This window comes from Ornithorhynchus anatinus, chromosome 15 (assembly GCF_004115215.2).
Source record: "Ornithorhynchus anatinus isolate Pmale09 chromosome 15, mOrnAna1.pri.v4, whole genome shotgun sequence".
In the NCBI taxonomy this organism is placed as follows: domain Eukaryota; kingdom Metazoa; phylum Chordata; class Mammalia; order Monotremata; family Ornithorhynchidae; genus Ornithorhynchus; species Ornithorhynchus anatinus.
Genome location: NC_041742.1, coordinates 11,549,622 through 11,572,564, shown reverse-complemented (window position 1 = coordinate 11,572,564; position 22,943 = coordinate 11,549,622). Strand labels below are relative to the sequence as shown.

At 46.9% G+C, this 22,943-nt stretch overlaps 2 protein-coding genes across 2 annotated transcripts; one reads left to right on the top strand and one right to left on the bottom strand.

Moving 5' to 3' along the window:
• The first annotated feature begins 278 nt into the window (after positions 1 to 278).
• ORNANAV1R3234 (vomeronasal 1 receptor ornAnaV1R3234) lies at positions 279 to 1,235 on the top strand. Its single transcript, NM_001253626.2, has one exon. The coding sequence runs from the start codon at positions 279 to 281 to the stop codon at positions 1,233 to 1,235; it is 957 nt and encodes a 318-aa protein (NP_001240555.1).
• A 20,038-nt stretch (positions 1,236 to 21,273) lies between these two features.
• ORNANAV1R3235 (vomeronasal 1 receptor ornAnaV1R3235) lies at positions 21,274 to 22,203 on the bottom strand. The gene has a single exon (NM_001253627.2). The coding sequence runs from the start codon at positions 22,201 to 22,203 to the stop codon at positions 21,274 to 21,276; it is 930 nt and encodes a 309-aa protein (NP_001240556.2).
• Between the last annotated feature and the right edge of the window lie 740 nt (positions 22,204 to 22,943).

Here is a 22,943-nt window from a genome sequence, read left to right as displayed (position 1 = left end):
AATTTGATATCAGGTCCAGTAGATACAAACACAAATACTGCATGATTTGCTTGTACCCCCCCAGAACTTGGCACAGTGCCTGGCACATAGTACTCAACAACTACCAAAATTATAATTATGGTTATTATTATCCTGAGATAGTGGTCTTTCTGTGTTTTGCTGTGTGTTTATGTGGGAATGTTTGTTTGTCTTGCCACTGCAACTTCTAACCTCCCCATCCCCCAGGCCACGTTCCTTTGGATAAAGTCTCACAAAGGTCCTGCTGTGAATCCCAGAGAATGGATGCTAGCGAGATGTCTTATGGCATTCTGCTTCTGCTACAGATCATTACTGGCATCTGGAGGAATGTCTTCCTCCTCCTGGTTTGTTCTCGCGTGGTCTTTACCAGCCACAAGATGTACCCTTCAGATTTGATCCTCGTGCAGCTGGCATTGGCTAATACCATAATCCTTCTCACTCTTGGAATCCCAGAGACCATGTCAGCTTGGGGGCTGAAGAACTTCCTGGATTCCTTTGGATGTAAAATCCTCTTATACCTCTACCGAGTGGGCCGGGGTCTTGTCATCTCTACCACATGCCTACTGAGCATCTTCCAGGCTGTGACCATCAGTCCCAGCAGACCCCGGTGGGCAGAGATCAAAGCCAAATTACCCAGAAGCATTCTCCCCTCCTGTCTGTTCTGTTGGGTCCTCAGTCTGCTGATAGAGGTAACTACACCGATGTACATGGAGACATCTCGCAATCTCACCAATATTCAAATGACGTTTATTATGAAATATTGCTACTCCATCAGTCCAATTACAGTCACCACTCTGGTAAACACGGTGGTCCTCTCCCTGCGGGACCTGTTCTTTGTGGGGCTCATGAGCACGGCCAGCGGCTACATGGTGTTTGTCCTTTACAGACACCACCAGCAGGTCCAACACCTCAGTGGATCTGGTCGCTCCCCCAGGATGATGCCCGAGGTCAGGGCGGCGAAGAATGTCATCACCCTGGTCACTCTCTATGTTCTCCTTTATGGACAAGGGACAGTCACGCTGAGCATTTTAGTCAACATGAGGGAAAAATCCCCTCGCCTGGTGAATTACTCCAAGATATTGTCCTTCACCTTCTCGGCCATCAGTCCATTTCTGATCATTCACAGTAACCAGAGATTGAGAATGTTTGGGAGAAGGACATCTCCCATTTCCAACTTGAATTCCACACCAGCTCCTAACGAAGTTGTATGTCCTTGATGGATGTTCCACATAGACATCAGCAGAGAGAAAAGGACAAGGGGTGGGATGTAATAACAATAAGAACAATAATTGTGGGGTTTTTAAGCATTTAGTATATGCCAGGATTGTACTAAGCACTGGGGTAGATACAAGGTAATTGGGTTGGACACAGTTCCTGCCCCACATAGGGCTCACAATCTTAATCCCCATTTTACAGATGAGGTAACTGAGGCACAGAGAAGTGAAGTGACTTGCCCAAGGTTACACAGAAAACAAGTGGCAGAGCCTTCTGACTCCCAGGCCCATGCTCTATCCACTAGGCCACACTGCTTCTCCATGTGGAGAGACATGGATCCTAGGGCAGTGAGTGTTCAAACCCATTGGGGTGTGGAGAGACATGGAGCCCCACACCCCAATGGGTTTGAACACTCACTGCCCAAGGATCCAGATATGGAGGAATGATGAGATGGGACACTTGGAGTTGGGGGGATCCACATGGAACCACGAATGGGGTCACAGTCTCACCGCCCCTCTGCTTCCTAGAGATGAGTCTGCTGAGAGACCTCCCAGCCTTGAGAGACCTCTGATCTCATTATTCAAGGCTCTTCTCAAGAAACCCATTCCAGTCTGGGGCGATCTGCGAACCCAAATTCCAACCTGTCACAAAGACCACTTTATCATTGGTCCATCACATATGATGGGAAAGACAATACATACAAAATGGGGCAGTGTGGGGTTGGGAGACAATGAGAATGAACCATTCAAGGTCCGCAGGGGTGAAAGAAACAGGATGCTTGATGTTTGTGACTCCCAGTTACATCTCAGCAGCAACAGTGGGGAAGACAGATGGGATTTGGCTCTCAGAGGCCGGAGGATAGAACGGGATCCAAAGTCCTGAGATGGGGAAAGGCTCAGGGATGAAATGCCCCTAAAGACCAGGATCAGGCATGGAATATGGTAGCAGAATGGGTGAGGGAAATCACTCAAGCCTTTTCCCACAATCTTTGAGAGCAAGGACCATATTTCCTACCTCCCCTCGCTCACTCAAGTGCTTAGTTCAGTGCTCTGCATTCAGTAGGCACTCAATTATTACCATTCCTTGAACCTCTGTTTCCAGTATGCTCTATACTCTTAGAAAACAGGTATCATGTCCTATAGCTCTATAATGTTCTTTCAAGTTTTTGTTTGCTTGGATGTGACTTTCTGCTGCCCTGGGATTGATGGTCCATTAAAGAAGCAGCATTGCCTAATGGAATCAAGGCCTGAGAGTCAAAGGAATTGCTGAGTTCTAATCCCTCCTCTGCCCCTTTTCTGCTTTTTGACCTTGGGCAAGTTACCAGCAGACTCTCTCTGCTTACATCACCACCCTCTGCTGGATCCTCTTGTCTGTATGGTGATTATTTCAAGCTTGCCTTTCATATGAGGAAGGCTTTCTGGAGAGGGGTGGAAGCAAGGGGTACTCTCAGAAAATCTCTCAAAATATTAAAGGAAGAAAGGCTCAAACCTGAAAATATCCCCCTCTGCTGATCAAGAAACTGAATTTCTAATATTTTGAGGCTTTTGGAAGTGAGGCAGTCCATTTTTCCATGTAATCACTGAGGAGGTCAAATGGTGCAGCAACTATGTAATAAAGCAGAGTTTGCCTACAGAACCATGGCAAAGGAAATGTAGACCCACATAGGGTGGGGTGGGATGTCCAAAAGGTGCTCTTAGTCTAAAAATGTCATGGTGCTTCCTCAAAAAAGCTCCTCAACATCTTGAGTCAGAGACCCAACCTCACAACCAACAAATAAACCACAAGTACCCCATGGGTGCACCTCTCAGGGTCGCACCTGGGGAATTTCCAGTATTCCATTCATTCATTCATTCAATAGCATTTATTGAGGGCTTACTATGTGCAGAGCACTGTACTAAGCACTTGGAATGTACAAATCGGTAACAGAGACAGTCCATGCCCTTTGACGGGCTTACAGTCTACTTGGGGGAGACGGACAGACAAGAACAATGGCAATAAATAGAATCAAGGGGAAGAACATCTCATTAAAACAATAGCAAATAAATAGAATCAGGGTGATGTACATCTCATTAACAAAATAAATAGGGTGATGAAGATATATACAGTTGAGCAGACGAGTACAGTGCTGAGGGGATGGGACGGGATGGGGGAGGAGGAGAGGGAAAGGGGGCAGAAGAGGGTTTAGCTGCGGGGAGGTGAATGGGGGGTAGAGGGAGCAGAGGGAAAAGGGGAGCTCAGTCTGGGAAGGCCTCTTGGAGGAGGTGAGCTTTAAGAAGGGTTTTGAAGAGGGGAAGAGAATTAGTTTGGCAGAGGTGAGGAGGGAGGGTGTTCCAGTACCATGGGAGGATGTGGCCCAGGGGTCGACGGTGGGATAGGCGAGACCGAGGGACGGTGAGGAGGTGGGCAGCAGAGGAGCGGAGCATGTGGGGTGGGCAGTAGAAAGAGAGAAGGGAGGAGAGGTAGGAAGGAGCAAGGTGATGGAGAGCCTTGAAGCCTAGAGTGAGAAGTTTTTGTTTTGTGCGGAGGTTGATAGGCAACCACTGGAGGTTTTTAAGAAGGGGAGTGACAGACCCAGAGCGTTTCTGCAGGAAGATGAGCTGGGGGGTGGAGTGAAGAATAGACTGGAGCGGGGAGAGACAGGAGGAAGGGAGATCAGAGAAAAGGCTGACACAGTAATCTAGCCGGGATATTACGAGAGCCTGTAGCAGTAAGGTAGCCGTTTGGGTGGAGAGGAAAGGGCGGATCTTGGCGATATTATAAAGGTGAGAGCGGCAGGTTTGGGTGACGGATAGGATGTGTGGGGTGAACAAGAGAGCCGACTCAAAGATGACACCTAGGTTACGGGTCCGAGAGACGAGAAGGATGGTCGTACCGTCCATGGTGATAGGGAAGTCTGGGAGAGGACCGGGTTTGGGAGGGAAGATGAAGAGCTCAGTTTTGCTCATATTGAGTTTTAGGTGGTGGGCAGACATCCAGGTAGAGACGTCCTGGAGGCAGGAGGAGATACGAGCCTGAAGGAAGGGGGAGAGGACAGGGGCAGAGATGTAGATCTGTGTGTCATCTGCATAGAGATGATAGTTGAAGCCGTGAGAGCAGATGAGTTCACCGAGGGAGTGAGTGTACATGGAGAACAGAAGAGGGCCAAGAACCGACCCTTGAGGAACCCCAACAGTTAGAGGATGGGAGGGGGAGGAGGAGCCTGTGAAGGAGACTGAGAATGACTGGCCAGAGAGAAAAGAGGAGAACCGGGAGAGGACGGAGTCCGTGAAGCCAAGGTGAGATAAGGTGTGGAGGAGAAGGGGATGGTCGACAGTGTCATAGGCAGCTGAGAGGTCGAGGAGGGTTAGCATAGAGTAGGAGCCATTGAATTTGGCAAGAAGGAGGTCGTGGGTGACCTTAGAGAGAGCAGTCTCGGTAGAGTGGAGGTGACGGAAGCCAGATCAGAGGGGGTCCAGGAGATAATGGGAGTTAAGGAATTCTAAGCAGCAAGTGTAGATGACTCGTTCCAGGATCTTGGAAAGGAAGGGTAGTAGAGAGATAGGGCGATAACTCGAAGGGGAAGTGGGGTCGAGAGAGGTTTTTTTGAGGGTGGGGGAGACGTGGGCACGTTTGAAGGCAGAGGGGAAGCACCCACTGGAAAGTGAGTGGTTAAAGATAGAAGTTAAGGAGGGGAGGAGGGCAGGGGTGATGGTTTTTATAAGGTGAGCGGGAATGGGGTCCGAGGCACAGGTGGAGGGGGTGGCACTTGCAAGGAGGGAGATCTCGTCTGAGGATACTGCAGGGAAGGATGGGAAAGTAGGGGAGAGGGTTGGGAGGGGGGAGGCAGGAGGGGGAGGGGTGTCTTTGGGGAGCTCAGACCTGATTGTGTTAATTTTTGTGATGAAGTAGGTGGCCAGATTATTGCAGGTGAGGGATGGGCGAAGGGGAGGAACAGGGGGTCTGAGGAGAGAGTTAAAGGTCCGGAACAATCGGCAGAGGTGACGGGCATGGGTGTCGATGAGGGAGTAGAAGAAGTTTTGCCTGGCGGAGGAGAGGGCAGAGTTAAGGCATGAAAGGAGAAACTTGAAATGTATGAGGTCGGCTTGATGCTTGGACTTTCACTAGCAGCGCTCGACAGCTCGAGCATAGGAGGAGCGTAGGAGGCGGACAGAGGCGGTAACCCAGGGCTGTGGGTTAGTGGAGCGAGAGCGCTGGAAGGAAAGGGGGGCAAGAGAGTTGAGATGAGTAGAGAGGGTGGAGTTGAGAGCGGTGACCTGATCGAGAGTGGGAAGAGAGGACGGGGGGCAAGGTGGGGAGAGATGCGTTTGGAGAGATGGATGGGATCAAGAGAGTGGAGGTCTCTGTGGGGGAGTAGCAAAGATTTGTAGGGGGAGGGAGTGTGAGAGATGAGGCAGGTGAGAAAGTTATGGTGAGAGAGAGTGATTTCAGAGTTGGTGAGGGAGGAGGTAGTGCAGCAGGAGGAGATGACGAGATCGAGGGTGTGACCGATTCTACCAGTCTCGACTATGGGAGGGAGAGTCAAATGGAGGCCTACCCATTTCATTCCTAGTTTGGGCAGTGACTAGCAAGTGGAAGGCAATCTGCTACAAGTCAAAACTCACCCATGCGGGGCAGCAGTGGCATGGGAGAGTGTTGAGGTTGGAGACTCAGGTTTACTGTGCAGAAGAAGACAATAGTAATCCACTTCTGTATTTTTACCAAGAAGACTCTATGGTTACACTGCCAGAATGAGTATAGACGGAGGTGGGGCGTTCGGGGAAAGGTGTGTCCATGACGTCGCTGGGGGTTGGACACAACTCAACAGCATAAGGCAACAACAACAAGAAGTCCACTTATGAAATGGGTATTGGCAGTGCCATCTTTGAGAGAAGGCACTTGGTAGCATTTTAACAAAAGGGTTCATACTGTCATGTGGCCATTTGTGAAGAAAAGTGACATAGCAGCCATTATGGGAAGGGCTGGGTGATTACCATCTTTAAAAGTTCCTCTATGGCAATTCATTTTGGGGGAATCCTCATGCATTTATTTAGTCAATGAATCATATTTATTGAGTACTTACTGTGTGCAAAGCACTGTAGTAAGCAGCAACCACTTGGTAGAGTACAATAGAACAACAAACACATTCCCGCCCACAGTAAGCTCACAGTCTAGAGGGGGAGACAGACACAGTCTAGAGGGGCAGGATTTGCTTTGCTTACAGGCAGGAAGTTCTCTGCATCCGGTGTAAGGTCGTTTGCTGGAGGCAGCCTAGGAGAAGCAACCGAAGATTTAGCTTCCCTCCTGCTAATATACCTTGCCACGTCAACAGAAGGCAGGGAAAACAGCCCTGGATTATGGAGAAAGAATGAGATTGAGTTGGAATCTCAAGGGCTTCACTAATCTGTCCTCTAGAGGCAGAAGCCTGGTCCAGGAGGAAAATGCAGTGTAAAGCCCTTGCCCGTCATATTCATATATTCATTTGATTGTATTTATTGAACATATTTACTGAGCTCACAGTGTGCAGAAACTGTACTAAGCACTTGGGAGAGTACAATATAACAATCAACAGACTCATTCCCCGCCCACAACAAGCTTATGGTCTGCAATTCAAGTCAGGGTGATGCAGAAAGGAAGGGGAGGAGAGGAAAGGATGGAGGGCTAAGTTAGGAAAGTCCTCCTGGAGAAGTGCCCTCAAGAAGGCTTTGGAGTAGGAGAAAGTAATTGCTTGTCGAATTTTTAGAGGGAGGACTTTCCAGGGCAGCAGCAGGACTTGGGCAAGAGGTCAGAGGCAAGATAGATGAGATCGAGGTACATTGAGAAGGTTAACATTAGAGGAGCGATGTTTGTTGGCTGGGTTGTAGGAGGAGAGAAGAAAGGTGATGTAAGAGGGGACAAGGTGATTGAATGCTTTCAAGCCAATGGGTGGTGGTGAATGGGCAACCACTGGAACTTTCTGTGGAGTCCTGAATGTTTTTGTAGAAAAATGATCTGGGCAGCAGAGTGAAGTATGGATTGGAGTGGGGAAAGGCAGGAGGCTGGGATGTAAGCAAGGAGGCTGATGCAGTAATTAAGGTGGGGTAGAATGAGTGATTGTACTAATGTGGAAGCATTTTGGATGGAGAGGAGAGGGCTGATTTTAGCAGTGTCATGAAGGTGGGACTGACAGAATTTAGTGATGGATTGAATACGTGGGGTTGAATGAGAGAGGAGTCAAGGCTAAGAGAGGAGTCAGCTTCTGGCAGTCCAGACTTGCCTCATCTGGGTGAGCAGCGGACCGAATTCAACTCTCTTACGGCACCTGAAAAGAGCTCTGCAGACAGCAGAGGAGTAACTCTGAATGATCAGTGTGAAGAGGGCAGAAGTCATTTCGACCATTAAAAATTCATTATGCTATTCATGCTGCTCTTCCTTTCAGCTCTGAGTATCAGGGCCCTGCTTCTGTGGTCCAGGCAAATTCCAGGCATACTTAAACTTCCTAGAGATGCTATTTCTTTTCAAAACAATATTCCCCAGACAGTCAACTCATGCTTGTGGAACAGAATAGGAATTTTGGGCCCTAGGGCCAGGCTGACGTCAAATTTCTGACTGGATAAAATAGTTTCAATTAGGGTAGCAAGGTGATAAGGAATCTCTTTTCCTTCTGACCACTGAAACTCTCTCCTAACTGATTCAAGCCATATGTGGCCTCCATTAGAACTTGATGTACTGGACCAAAGGATTTTCCCAGGATCCTAGTGGTCCAGCATCAACTTGTGGAGTTCCCTCTTTAAGAATGCCTGAGGACCAGAACTGTATTCTCCCTCACAAGCTAGTGGAAGCTCTGGAGGGGGAAAGTACACTCCCTTTTCAGAAGGCAGTGCTGCCCACCAGCCCGCAGTTGTCTCTCCTTCTAGCTGTGCGGGTCCCCAAGTCACCAACTAAAACATGGTATGCCCCTCTAACACCCACATCAATTCTCTGTCAGGCACAGGTAAATGCTATTTGGGGGTAGAAACTCATTCTTTTCCATTTACTCCTCCCAAGATCCTACCTTAGGGCTCTACACTCAGTAAGTACAAGTGCCTTAGGTACTCGGCAAATGCTATTATTTATGGTGATAGAACTTTGTGGATTTTCTGGAGGTAACAACAAATTCCCTGATGAATCTGTGCCACTGGGTTCTTGAATCAAAAATGCTAATAAATGATTGCATTAAATTGTCACTCAGTAATATTGCAAGCTCTTTTCATATGGCGGTTTTTCATATTTCTTCCTGTAGGTTCTCCAGGATTCTATTTCGGAGCACTGCAAATAGGATATGTCCATCGATGGACATCGACTTTAAAACATTCAATCAGCTTGCCTCGTCGTACTTTACCTGGCTACTTTCTGACTACAAACCAGTCTGGACACTTCTCTTCTCTAACATCAACATACTCACTGTACCTCACTCTCATCTATCTCACTACTGACACCTTGCTTACCTTCTTCAGACCTGGAACCCCCTACCCCCCATCCCAGATACAACAGACCACCATTCTCTTCACTTTTAAAGTCTCATTAAAATCACATCTCCAAGATACTTTCCTAACTACGCTCTCTTTTCCCCTACTCCCTTTCACTTCTGCATTGCCTCTGTACTTGAATCTGTGCTATTTTTAAGCATTTGATAGCCATACCAGCCCTACAGAACTTCCTTATTTGTCCATATTCATTTATATCCATTAATGTCTTTCTCCACCTCTAGACCGTAAGCTCTTTATGGGCCAGGAACGTGTCTACCAACTTTGTTGCACTGAATGCTCCCAAGCACTTAATTCAGGGCTCTACACACAGTAAGCACTCAATAAATACCATTGATAGGTTGGTTGATTAATAGAAACTCAAGGGGGAAGATCTGGGAGATGGACACCCATCTATCTCCCCATCTATCTCATCCCATTGTCTTATAAGACCTGCAAGTTTGTCAGTAGGGGCTACTTAGGCTCAAGTGGTATCTTCATCCTAAACCTGCCCCCTCCCATACTCCAACTCCCCTAATGTACCTACCTCCTTCCTAACTCTGCAACCACGGTGCAAATGTGGCTTCTAGGATGTGTCCAATAAATGCTGCTAATGTAAAGAATGGTGCCAAGCACTTTCTCTTTGGTAAAGCCAGTAGTCATAATCACTACTACTCTGAACACTAGAGGGTAAATATTTTTATAGAAAATCTATAAGACCAAACCTGCAATCAATAGTCACTGAAATGAATATTCCAGTATCATTATAGGATTGTGGAACTTTGCATCATTTCCCCATGGCTTCGTGGATACCAAACGTCCTCCTCTCCTCACCTCACTCTCTCCAGTGACCTCTCCCCACTGGCTCACCCTCAGCTTCCCGAAGGACCAAATGGGATCTGGATAACTTGAATTGTAATGGACAGACCCTGCTCTGATGTGTCTCCTTCCTCCATCACACTCTAGTGGATCCTCTTTGTTCAAGTTTTGCTTTTCAAGCCTGCACATCAAAGGAGAAAGCATTTCTGAGGGTGTGGGTGGAAGAAGGCATGGAATTCTCAGAAAATATCTCAAGATAAAAAGGAGAGAAGAGGTAATGCCTGCAAAATTGGCCCCGAGCTGAAGCAGAAACTAATCTCCTAACCTTATAAAAGCCCACATCTTCATTTTGGTATTTGTTATGCACTTACTGCGTTCTCAGCCCTATAACAATCACTGGTTTAGAAATAACAAGAACAGGTCAGACAGACTGTAAGCCACATGTGGGATAGGGACTCTAAGTGAGTGATTGAAAATGAATGCATTACTTTTTATAGAGGCAGGGTTTATGCAATGCTTTACAAGCCTGAAGCATTTTGAAGATCTAAACAGACTGTGGAGTCAAATACAGTTGTCCAATTACTAATTGGCCAATGGGACACTCATTTCATTGTAAAACCTAGCTCTCCTCCAACACCATGGCAAAGTGAACCTCAAACCACATAGTTTCCATGGCAGTATCAATGACCCCATGTCTGAAAAGGTATTGTCAAAAACTGCATCTTCAGATGTGAAGAAGAGCAAAATAGATCATAATTGGATTGCGGGAAAGCACCAATATATACTTTATCAACATTATTGTGAACATTGTAATCATTGTCATTATTCCTGTCATTTGGTAGATGATGACTTTATGACAAGCACTATACTAAGCACTGGGAAAAGGTTCTTGGATATTGAAGCGTATGCAGCACCTCGGTGTGCTCACAGATGAAAAGAGTTATGTGTGTCTCAAAAGAGCACCTCAAAAACTCAACTCAACTCAAATTTGGGATGGGTATTACCACCACCATCTTTGAGAGAAGCTACCTGGAGGCCATCATGCAGAGTTATGGCAGCAAATTTGAACAGGACTGCATGATTGGTCCTTATCTTCCCCTCAAAACTCTATACTCTCCCTGACTTCCCTGTCACTGTGGACGGCACGACCATCCTTCCTGTCTCACAGGCCTGCAACCTTGGTGTCATCCTCGACTCAGGTCTCTCATCAACCCCACACATCCAATCCGTCACCAAAACCTGCCAGTCTCACCTTTACAATATCACCAAGATCTGTCCTTTCCTCTCCAACCAAATGGCTATTGTGCTGGTATAAGCTCTCATATTATCCCAACTGGATTGCCGTGTCAGCCTTCTCTCTGATCTCCCTTCCTCCTGTCTCTCCCCACTCCAGTCTATTCTTCATTCCGCTGCACAGATCATCTTCCTACAGAAATCACCCCCCTCTTCAAAAATCTCCAGTGGTTGTCTATCAACCTCTGCATGAAACAAAAACTTCTCACTCTGGGCTTCAAGGCTCTCCATCACCTTGCCCCCTCCTACCTCACCTCCCTTCTCTCCTTCTACTGGCCAACCTGTAAACTCTGATCCTCTGCTGCTCACCTCACTGTCCCCCATTCATGCCTATCCTTTCTTCGGCCCCTGGCCCATGTCCTACTGCTGTCCTGGAATGCCCTCCCTCCTCACATCCACCAAACTAACTCTCTTACCCTCTTCAAAGCCCTACTGAGAGCTTACCTTCTCCCAGAGGCCTTCCCAGATTGAGCTCTCCCTTTCCCTCTGCTCTCCCTCCCATTCCCTCCCCCGACCCTCTGCTCCTCTCTGCTTCCCCCTTCCCCTCCCCTCTGCACTGTGCTCATTTAAATATATTATTTATTACTCTATTTATTTTGTCAATGAGGTGTACATCCCCTTGATTCTATTTATCTTGATAATCTTGTCTTATTTTTGTTTTTTCTGTTTTGCTTTGCTGTCTGTCTCCCTCGTTTAGACTGTGAGCCCATCAAATGGGCAGGGATTGTCTCTATCTGTTGCTGAATTACACATTCCGAGTGCTTAGTACCGAGTTCTGCATATAGTAAGCGCTCAATAAATACTTTTGAATAAATTCATTCATTCATTCAATAGTATTTACTGAGCGCTTACTATGTGCAGAGCACTGTACTAAGAGCTTGGAATGTACAAATCGGTAACAGATAGGAAAAGTCCCTGCCTTTGATGGGTTTACAGTCTAATCGAGGGAGACAGACAGACAAGAACAATGGCAATAAATAGAATCAAGGGGAAGAACATCTCATTAAAACAATAGCAAATAAATAGAATCAAGGTGATGCACATCTCATTAACAAAATAAATAGGGTAATGAAGATATATACAGTTGAGCGGATGAGTACAGTGCTGAGGGGATGGGACAGGAGAAGGAGAGGAGCAGAGGGAAAGCGGGGAGAAGAGGGCAATGGCAGGTGAGTCAAAAGCCAGGAACAGTGAGTAGATCGGTATTAGAGGAATGAAGTGTGTGGGCTGGGTTGTAGTGATAGACAAGCAAGGATAGGTAAGGCTAAGATGGTTGACTGAGGGCCTTGAATCTGATCATGAGGAGTTAGTGCTTGATAGAGACTTGGATGGGCCGCCATCGGCGGCATTTAAAAAGCAGGAGAGAGTTCCAGGCAAGAGTATGGATGTCGACAAGGAGTCACCAGGTTGATAGGCAAGATTGAGTTACAGTGAGTAGGTTGGCATGAGCTGAGCAGAGTGTGGGGGCTAGGTTGGAGTAGGAAATCAATGAGGAAAGATAGGATAGGGCAAAATGACTGAGTGTTTTCAATCTGATGCAAATAATATTCTTTGATGTGGAAATTGATGTTCTTGGACAGAACCTTTTTTTAGAAAAATGATCTGAGAAGCAGAGTGAAGTCTGTACTGTATGATTACTATATCAGCCCCCTTGCTGACCTCCCAGCCTCCTGTCTCTCCCCACTACAGTACATACTTCACTCGGTTGCCGGGATCAGTTTTTACAAAAACCTTCCCCCATGTTACCCCACTCTTTAAGAATCTGCAGTGATTGCCCATTCTCTTCCACATCGACAAAAACTCTTTGCCATTGGCTTTAAAGCATTTAATCACCTAGCCCCCTCCTACCTCACCTTGTTGCTCTCCTACCACAACCCAGCCCACATATTTCGCTCTTCTAATGGCATCTTTCTCACTGTACCTCGATCTCACCTATCTCACGACCGATCTTTCAAACACAACCTGCCTCTGGCCTGGAAGGTCCTTCCACTCCATATCCTACGTATTCTACTCTCCCCATGTTCAGACCCTTATTGAAGATACATTTTCTCCAAGATGCCTTCCCTGCCTTTCCTCTTTTTCCACTCCCCTTGGTGCCAACCTGATTCTCTCTCTTTACACCCCCCTCCCTCAGCCCCACAGCCCTTATTTACATATCCATAATTGATTTATTTATATCAGTGTCTGTCTCCCCCTCTAGACTGAGCACTTTGGGGGTGGGGAATATTTAACCAACTCTGCTGTAGTGTCCTCTCCCAAGTGCTTAGTACTGTGCTCTGGAAATAACAACTGATTGATTGATTGGATTGAAATGGGGAGAGGCAGGAGGCTGATGCAGGAGTCAAGACAGGATAAGGTAAGTATTAGAGCACGGGTCTCATTTGTGTACAGAGGGATTGAAGGGGTCGTGCACAGAGCATTCTGAGTTGGGCTGGGGTTTGCCAGGTTGTGAATATGGATGGAAAGACTCCATGCTGACTCCATCCAGGCCACCAGGGCCATTCATTCAATAGTATTTATTGAGCGCTTACTATGTGCAGATCACTGTACTAAGCGCTTGGAATGAACAAGTCGGCAACAGATAGAGACAGTCCCTGCCGTTTGATGGGCTTACAGTCTAATCGGGGGAGACGGACAGACAAGAACAATGGCAATAAATAGAGTCAAAGGGAAGAACATCTCATAAAAACAATGGCAACTAAATAGAATCAAGGCGATGTACATTTCCTTTACAAAATAAATAGAGTAATGAAAATATATACAGTTGAGCAGACTAGTACAGTGCTGAGGGGATGGGGAGGGGGGAGGAGCAGAGGGAAATGGGGGGAAAAGAGGGTTAAGCTGCAGAGAGGTGAAGGGGGGGTGGTAGAGGGAGTAGAGGGAGAAGGGGAGCTCAGTCTGGGAAGGCCTCTTGGAGGAGGTGAGTTTTAAGTAGGGTTTTGAAGAGGGGAAGAGAATTAGTTTGGCGGAGGTGAGGAGGAGGCAGAGGCCATGCATCTGACAATTCTAGTACCAGTAAGGTGGCTGTTCTATGCAACTCCACACCAGCTGGACATATTTGCTACCTGTCACTAGCTGCATGGCGCAAATCTTCTGGCACATTTGTACATCTCTTTCATTAACTCACTTTGGCTCCACCACTGTCATGTTATCTCCAACTTCATCTTCCCAGGTACTACCTCCAAATGGTATTTTTTTTCCCGGGCATGACTCCTTCCCCTGCCACAACCCTTCCAGATTTTCTGAAACCCAAACCTCTGCTCAACTCTTCCCTATTCAGTTTAGATGCAGTTTGTGCTTCTCAAGATAGCAGAGCCTGAGCAGAGTGACACATGTTTAACAAACACAACACGTGGGACAAGCTTAAGATTTTGGGGTGTGGAGCCAACACAAAGTCTTCCACTGGGTTGTGGATAAATCACCCTTCTGTCCCCAGCTGCCCCACTTGAAATGGCTCCTGAAAATTCAAATCCCACAGACAATTAGGCTGTAATGGAGGACTCACCTTTTCTATCACCTTAAACGTGAGTCAAAATGCCATATGCCTGTCGTTTTCATCTCTCCTTCACCAGCCCCATGGCTCACCAATACAACCCCAAAGGGAGTTATCAGCATCTCCCTTCCTCCTTCACAGAAGGTCTGGACGAGGTGATAACACCTTCCCAGTGCCCAATCCCCTTCCCCTCAGTTTCCATCCTACCTAGACTGTGGGGCAGTTGAGGAGGTCGTGTCACCCTCCACCTGTAAAATTGAGAGAGAACAAAGAAGATCTGAGCTAATGCTGCTCTGTCCACAGAGCATTTTCCAGTGAAAGTGGAAGCCCATCGATTCTACATCTTCCACCTGGGAAACTTCATCCAGTCTCAGCCAAGGGCCCAGTGATGGCCCCCCAAACCCTCTTCTGTTGTGGAACACATGACATTGTGATGTCACCAGTCTCCAGGGCTGGGGCCCTTGCCTGGGGTGAAGCCATTCAAGATACAATTTCCTGTGCTAAGAAAGATGTCAGTATGGGTCTCAGGGATGAGCATAGAACAGAGCTAACCTGACTCTTACCATCTACTCCCCAGAATCAATCTTTCACCTGCAGCTTGAAAGAGATTAGTGAGTAGAAAAAAAAAACAACCTCAAAACAACCCAGCTAAAGTTTTATGGTCTTGCGTTTTACTACCGATTTTTTTCTTTTTTTGACTGAAAAAGAGTATCCCGCATACCTGATTTTTTACTTGGGTAAAGCTCCATTAATTCATGCTTATGCAGGCAGTTTCCTTTTTCATTCTACAAATTCAGGTCTACTATTTGTCCTTGCAATAGTCCTGTCTCCTGTAAAACAGTTCCATAGCAGTCAGATAGAGATAATTGTTTTATTAAGTGTTTAAACCTTGGTCACAGCTTGAGTGAATTCATCAGAAAAGTAGATCTCCTAGTCCATTTCTCCCTATTCTCTCAGTTTTCTTGGCCCTTCTTCTGCACCCATGAATTGCCTTTCTTTCTCTCCAGTTCCTGAAAATTCTTTCTGTGCTAAATGTATTTTTGCAAGTATTTGTCGTGCTGATACAACAATCAGTCAGTGGTATTTACTGAGCCCTTACTTTGTGTAGAGCACTATACTAAGCCCTTGGAAGGGTACAGTACAATAGAGTTCAAAATCACATTCCCTGCCCACAGTGAGTTTACATTCTATAGTGGACAACAGACAGTATAAATGAATAATTTATAATACCTAATTTTAGATATGTACATAAGTGGTGTGGGCCTGAGGGTGGGATGAATATCAAATGCCCAAAGTTCAAAAAAACCAACTGCATAAATAGCACTGGAAGGAGAGGGAGGTGGAGAAAAGAAGCCTTTATGAGGGAAGGTCTCGTGGAGGATCATAATGAGTTGACCTTGCTTTGGCCACTCGCCAACCTCTTCCACATCCAACAGTCTTCACCCCCCAGAGTTAAAAAGATGAGGAGTTTCAAAGGCCAGGAAGCAATGCTTGGGAGAGAAAAGAGGTTTAGAGGGAGGGGGTTATTTAAGGAAGAGAGAGTTGGGGAGGGAGAAAGTTGGAGAAAACCTAACGTTAGTGGGGGTTGGGATTTTGGATGATGGGGAGCATAGAGGAGGGGTGCCTTAGAGAAGGTGGGCATGCAGAGATGGAGAGGAAGCTAGGTGATGATGAAGGAAGTTCTCCTCCACCTCTGCCTTCCTCTTCCCCCATCCCACTCTGGTTTCAATTCCTTCATGTGTCAAGCCCAGGGGACGGGGGCAGGAGGCAGTGTTGAGCTCTGTGGTGATGGCAGCAGGACTGGGAGAGCAGGAAGTGGAAGGTGAGAGATATGGGGGTGTGTATGTAATGTAGGGAGAGAGGCCAGGAAAGCTGAAAGCCACAGAATCCCTGGGAGAGACAAGACTCACAGGGACTCTAATGGTGTTGGGACAGGGCTACCTTTATGTACCTGGACAGGAAAAGGGGTTGAACACAAAACCTCAGAGGCTTCTAGAGGAGGAACTTTCCTATGATGGAGGAACATCTGTCTTCCTTTACATCAGCCCAACTAATGTGCTGCAACAGCTCTCTAATTCATTTATTCAATCATATTTATTGAGCACTTACTATGCGCAGAACACTCTACTAAGCATTTGGAATTCTCTCTAATGTTTGTGAAGAAACAAAATCAGGGTTTCACCTCAGAATGGGGTCTAACCACACTAATAATAATAATAATAATGTTGATATTTATTAAGCTCTTACTATGTGCCGAGCACTGTTCTAAGCGCTGGGGTAGACACAAGGGAATCAGGTTGTCCCACGTGGGGCTCACAGTCTTAATCCCCATTTTACAGATGAGGTAACTGAGGCATAGAGAAGTTAAGTGACTTGCCCAAAGTCACACAGCTGACAAGTGGCGGAGCCGGGTTTCGAACCCATGATGTCTGACTCCAAAACTAATGGCACCAAAGAGATTTCACTTCTAAGGCTATCTGAAACAGAGAGATCAATTAATGTCTAGTGACTCCCGCCAAAATAGGGTTCCACTTCTGTGCAGATCCAGATAATGAAGAGTCATGGAGAAATAAAAACTAGCCAGACTATGCAACCAAATAACCAATTTTATATGACCCCCCCAAATCCAGTCTATACAGGCAAAATAAAACCTCTTTATAAACTGGGGCAGTGTCAAAGATATGGGCAGATTTTCAGCTAAATGATTGAGTCTCCTGTCAAAAACACTGTGGGCCTGAGAACATACATGAAGGAGTTGATTCCAATGCTAAGGCTTGTCCAGCCCCTCACACTCTCTGTACCATCCTTGTTCCTCCTGGGACAGCAGGTGTGCCAGTCAAGAATGCTGCACAGTACACAATACATGTAAGAGTTTTATTTTTAAAGGCAATTTATGGACAAAGTGATAGGGCATAATGTTGACTCTGTATAGATTGTTAGATCAGTAGGCAATTGCCAGAAATACAACCTTGGAAGATGTGTAGATTTAGGGGTGGTCTGTGGGAACAGCTTAAGTCAGAACACTGAAAATCCCTTTATTTTGCTCCCTTTATAAGCCACCCCCACCTCAGTCCCACAGCACTTATGTACACATTTGCAATTTAATGATTTATATTGATGCTTGTCTCCCCCTTTAGCATGTAAGCTCACTGTGGGCAGGGAATGTCTCTACCAACTCTGTTATAGTGTACTCTTCCAAACAGTACAATTCTCTGTACACAATAAATTCTCAGTGACTATGATTGACTGATTGATGGAAGACCCCTGGATACGGAGTTTAGAGGGCGATTGTGTCATCTGAGATGAAGAATTGGGGAAGGAGCAGGGGAAGCACAGAAGGGAGGGAAAGGAGGAAAAGGAGGAATAGGGGACAGAAGGAGATGGGGACTGGAAGGAGGGTACAAAATGGGGGAGATGGGTAGAGAGAGGAAGGTCAGGACACTAGGTTTTGATGATCTCCTCTCTGTGGCCACAATTGCCCTTCTTGCTCCGATGGGATCATGGGATTGTTACTGATCAGTGGCTACTTGGTACATGACTGAGAGGGGGTAGGGACTGGTTTCTACCATGCCATCTTGCTCCCCCCAGTGACAAGGCTGCAGAAAAAGGGAGGGGAAACTGCGGGACACAGGAAGAGTTGTACTGTGCAGCCGCCTATCTCTGCCCCAGTCCTCCCTGCCAGTCACCACCTGGCTGCACCTTTCAGGGGTCATCCGATGGCAACATTTTGTCTCCTACGTATCAAGATTAAAACCAATTTTTTTCCTGAGACCTCGAATAAGAGAGGATCCAGCCTAATGCTGAGGAGCCTCTGCTCCAAAGGTCCAGGGATTGGGAAGGTGGGAGCCCTGGAAGAAGGCTCTTCAGGAGTGACCAGCCCTGGCTCCCAGGGCAGGAGTCCCTACAAAAAGCCTGAAACCACACTGAGAAGAAAGATGACCTTATCCTACTCACAAGTCTCTATCACTTGTGTTGGCTCAGACAGTCAGATTCTGTTAGGACAAGCCTGAGGCTGCATTTATCAGCTATTTTCCTCTTCTCTCTCCTCCCTCAGGGAGTGGTTAGTGTGTGTGTGTGAATGAGTGACTCACTGAGCACTAATCCACTCTGACACTCGACCTGGGGCATTTCTAGAAATGCTCAAATTCCCTCCCAGATCCCTTCCCACAATTACCCTCTGGTACTTGACCCATCAGAGATGCCCATGGAAAGGCAAGACAGCCTCAGTGTCAATATTCTGCAGCCCCCGGGAACATGCCAGTTCCCACCCACAGCCCCGCTCTGCTAGACCCAAGCCTGGGTCTGGAGTATGTGTCTGACACCCTCACTCTCAGAGTCACACATGGCCACAGATGCTCCTGTGTTATAACTGCCCATCATCCCCCTCCTTATCTGCACATCTCTTCCTGCTAGCTTTCCTCAGGAAGGGAGTGTCATCTCAAAAAGGTTAGAGTGACAGCTGCCCCCCTTCCTGTTCCCCTTCCTTCTTCCCCCTCCCCCACTTCAGCCATCCACAAGCAGACTTGGGAGAAGGCACTGATCCTTACAGGGACTACAACCTCGCCAACCTTGTTCATCCATCCTGGACCTTCTCTTTTTTATGGTATTTGTAAAGCGCTTACTATGTGCCAGACACTGTTCTAAGCCCTGGAGTAGATACAAGATAATCAGGTTGGACACAGTCCACGTCCCTCCGAGAGGTCTCAGCTTTAATCCCCGTTTTACAGATGAGGTGACTGAGGCCCAGAGAAGTTAAATGACTTGTCAAGGTCACCCAGTAGACAGGTGGAAGAGGAAGGATTAGAACACAGGTCCTCTGACTACCAGGCCTCATTCTCTTTTCACTACACCACAGTTTCCTTCCTCCTTCCAGAATCAGGTGTGGGGAAGTCTTGACAGTTCCTGAGACTTTGGGCGGTTACCCTGGTGATCACATCATCAGCCCAGTCCCCTCTACTCCTCAACTCAGAACCTTGTACTCAGGAATCGAGACAGGTCTCTCCCACCCACATTTTGGGGACCCAGTAGCCTGTAAATTCACTGTGGGCAGGAAATGTGCCTGTTAATTGCTATATTGTATTCTCCCAAGCACTTAGTACAGTGTACTGCACACTGGAAGCATTCAGTGAATACAATTGAATGAATTAATTAATTAATGAATGAATGAGAATTGAGGTCCATAAAGTCAAGGAGCCTTCCCAATAGCTCAGTAGCTGGGAAAGAAGAGCCATTAGGGTTCTTGCTTGTCCTCCTTTTTTTAAAAGATATTTGTTAAGGGTTTACTATGTACCAGGCACTATACTAAGCACTGGAGTAGATACAAGCTCATCATTCATATCCCAAATGGGGCTCACAGTCTTATTCACCATTTTAATCCCAATTTAATCTCCATTGAGGTAACTAAGGCATAGAAAAGTTAAATAATTATATAATAATAATGACTATGGTATTTGTTAAGTGCTTATTATGTTCCAGGCATTGTACTAAGTGCTGGGGTGGATCCAAGCAAATCGGGTTGAACACAGTCCCTGTCCCAGGTAGGGCTCACAGTCTCAATCCCCATTTTACAGATGAGGTCACTGAGGCACCGAGAAATGAAGTGACATGCCCCAAGTCACACAATAGACAGTGGTGGAGCTGGAATTAGAACTCAGGTCTTCTGAGTCCAGGGCCATGCTCTTTCCTTTAGGTCATGCTGCTTCTCTCTTCTCACCTCCTCTTATTCTCTTCTTCTCCTCTCCCTCTCTCCTCTTCTCCCCAAGAGACCTGAAGACTACCAAACCTTTGGTAGCACTGTACTGAATCAATCAATAGTTTTCCATGAGCACTTATTGAGAGCACAGTAATTTACTAAACACTTGGGAGGGAATGATAAAATTACATAGATCTTCCCTCTGCCCTCAAGGAGCATACAGTCTAGTGAAAAACACTGATAACCGTTTTGGAGAAAACCCAGTGTCTAGGAATATCATCCCACATTGCCAAAAGCAACTATTTTGTGTAGGTGAGATATGACACCTTGACACTTCTGCACACTTGGACTTTCACACCCTTCTATTTAAATGCCTACTCCCTCACATATCCCACCTAGGTTTAGGGTTTGAGCTGGGGTCTTTCATCTGTATTTATCTTGACTCTGTCTCCCTGCTAAGACTGCAAGTTCCTTAAGGACAGGGATCAGATTTTCTAGCTAAACTGAAGTCTCCCAAGTGCTTAATACACAGCTCTGCAAAAAGCAGGTATTCGGTCAATGTTATCTCTTGATTAATTCATTCATTTCCATTAGCAAAGATCTCTGCTTCCTCATTCTCAATTGTTATATTGTTATCTCCTACTACAACCAGGCCCACACACCTCACTCCTCTAACTCTAGCCTTCTCACTGTACCTCAGTCTCCTTTATCTAGCCACTGCCCTCTCGCCCACATCCTGACTCTGGTCTGGAACATCCTTTCTCCTCTTTTCCAACAGACAATGACTCTTCCCTGCCTTCAAAGCCTTAATGACGGTACATCTCCTCCAAGAGGCTTTCCCTGACTAAGACCTCCTTTCCTCTTCTCTCACTCCCTTCTGCATCACCCTGACTTGCTCCCTTTATTCATCCCTCCTCCCAGCCCCACAGTACTTATGTACATATCATTTATTTATTTATGTATATCAATGTCTCTCCCTGTAGGCTGTAAGCTCACTGTGGGTAGGGAATGTGTCTGTTAGATTGTTAAACTGTACTCTCTCGAGCGCTTAGTACAATATTCTGTACACAGTAAGAACTTGAATGAATGAATTAATTAATTAATGAATGGATTTTCCAAGATGGGGAAACACCCCCATTCGCCATCAAGTCACTCTTAATCTGTCCTGCCTTAGGCACATTGGCTTTTGGAGCAGTACACCATCCTGGATGAGGTCCTGCCATAACAGACCTTATGGTCACTCCAGCGGGACCCAGTGGGAGGGCGGTGGCCTCCCTGGAATCCTAGGAGGGATCTGCTTTGGATCCAGGAGATCCCCTTCTCCAGAACGTTCCCATCCGCCTGTCACTCATGATCATCAGGAATGGACTTATGACTGAAAAGGCAAACCCCAGCACCATGTGGATGTTCATCAGCAGGGGAGAGGTCCCCTTCATGTTTATCAAGATGCTCAGCATGATGGTCTGCCTCCCATAGAGGAGGACATAGAAGGTGACCAGGGTGATGACCCTCTTGGCCGCCGTGACCTCTGGCATTGCCCTGGAGGAGCGGCTGGTCCCGTGGATGTGTCGGACCTGCTGGTGGTGCCTGTAGAGAATGAGCACCATGTAGCCACTAGTCAGGGTCATGAGTCCCACGAAGAACAGGTCGCGGAGGGCCAAGGCGACTGCGACAGCTAGGGCACTCGCTTCACTGGCACTGATGGTCGAGCAGTATTTGAGATCCAGTGAGAGTCGGACGCTGCTGCTGTTCTGGGGACCGGTCATGTAGATCAGGGCAGTAACGTCAATCAACATGTTGAGGAGCCAAGAGAAGGCACAGAAGGGGACGATGCACTGGGGTAACTTGGCTTTGGCTCCCGCCAACCAGGAAGTGCCGGGGCTGATGGTGATGGCCTGGAAGACACTCAGGAGGCAGGTGGAGGAGATGACAAGGCCCCGGGCCACCCGGTACAGGTAAAAGAGGATTTTACATACAACCGCATCCAGGAAATTTCTCCAGCCCCAAGCTGACAAGGCTTCCGGGATTCCATAGGTGAGGAGGATGATGGTGTTGGCCAAGGCCAGGTGGGCGAGGATCAGGTCAGGGGAACTGGGCTTGTGGCTGGCGGAGATGACGCTTGCATAGAACAGAAGGAGGAAGACGTTCACTATGGATCCAATGCTGATCTGCAACAGAATCGCAAGGCCGAAGGAGAGAACCATGCCATCCATCCTCTCCAAACCTCAGTTAGAAGCAGAAGAGGGCTCCAGCAGAGTGACCTAAGATGGGGAACGAGAGAGAGAGAATATGAGAAGACAGAGAGAACACTCCGAGCATCCTCAGTCCCTGGAACCCTGGCCTGCCTTGGGGACGTGGTGAGTGCACACAATAACAGCAGTGTGGTCCACTACTACTAAGAAAAATTGTATTTAAGTCCTTACTATGTGTCAGGAATTGTCCTAAGCGCTGGGGTGGATACAAGCAGATTAGCTTGGGCACAGTCCCTGTCCTGCACAAGGCTCACGGTCTTAATCCCCATTTTACAGTTGAGGTAACTGAAGTCCAGAGAAGTTATGTGATTTGCCCAAGGTCACACAGCAGACCGATGGCATAGCTGGGTCTAGAATTCAGGTTCTTCATTCATTCATTCAGTCATATTTATTGAGCGCTTACTGTGTACAGAGCAATGTACTAAGCATTTGGAAAGTACAATTCAGCAACAAATAGAGACAATCCCTGCCCTCGATGGGCTCACAGTCCAGAAGGGGGGAGACAGACATCAAAACCGGTAAACAGGCAGGCCCGTGTTCTATCCCCCAGAAAGACCATGGGCCTTGGAATCACTATATTCTCTCAAGTGCCTAGTACAGTGCTCTGCACATGATAACTGCTCAATAAAAATGATTGACTGTCTGAATGACTGGCTAACAGAGGATCTGCACTCTCTAATCCAGGTTCTGTCAATTACTTG

Excerpts from the sequence above, each read along its gene's own strand:
- ORNANAV1R3234 (NM_001253626.2), top strand. The coding sequence starts at position 279 with ATGGATGCTAGCGAGATGTCTTATGGCATTCTGCTTCTGCTACAGATC.
- ORNANAV1R3235 (NM_001253627.2), bottom strand. The coding sequence starts at position 22,203 with ATGGATGGCATGGTTCTCTCCTTCGGCCTTGCGATTCTGTTGCAGATC.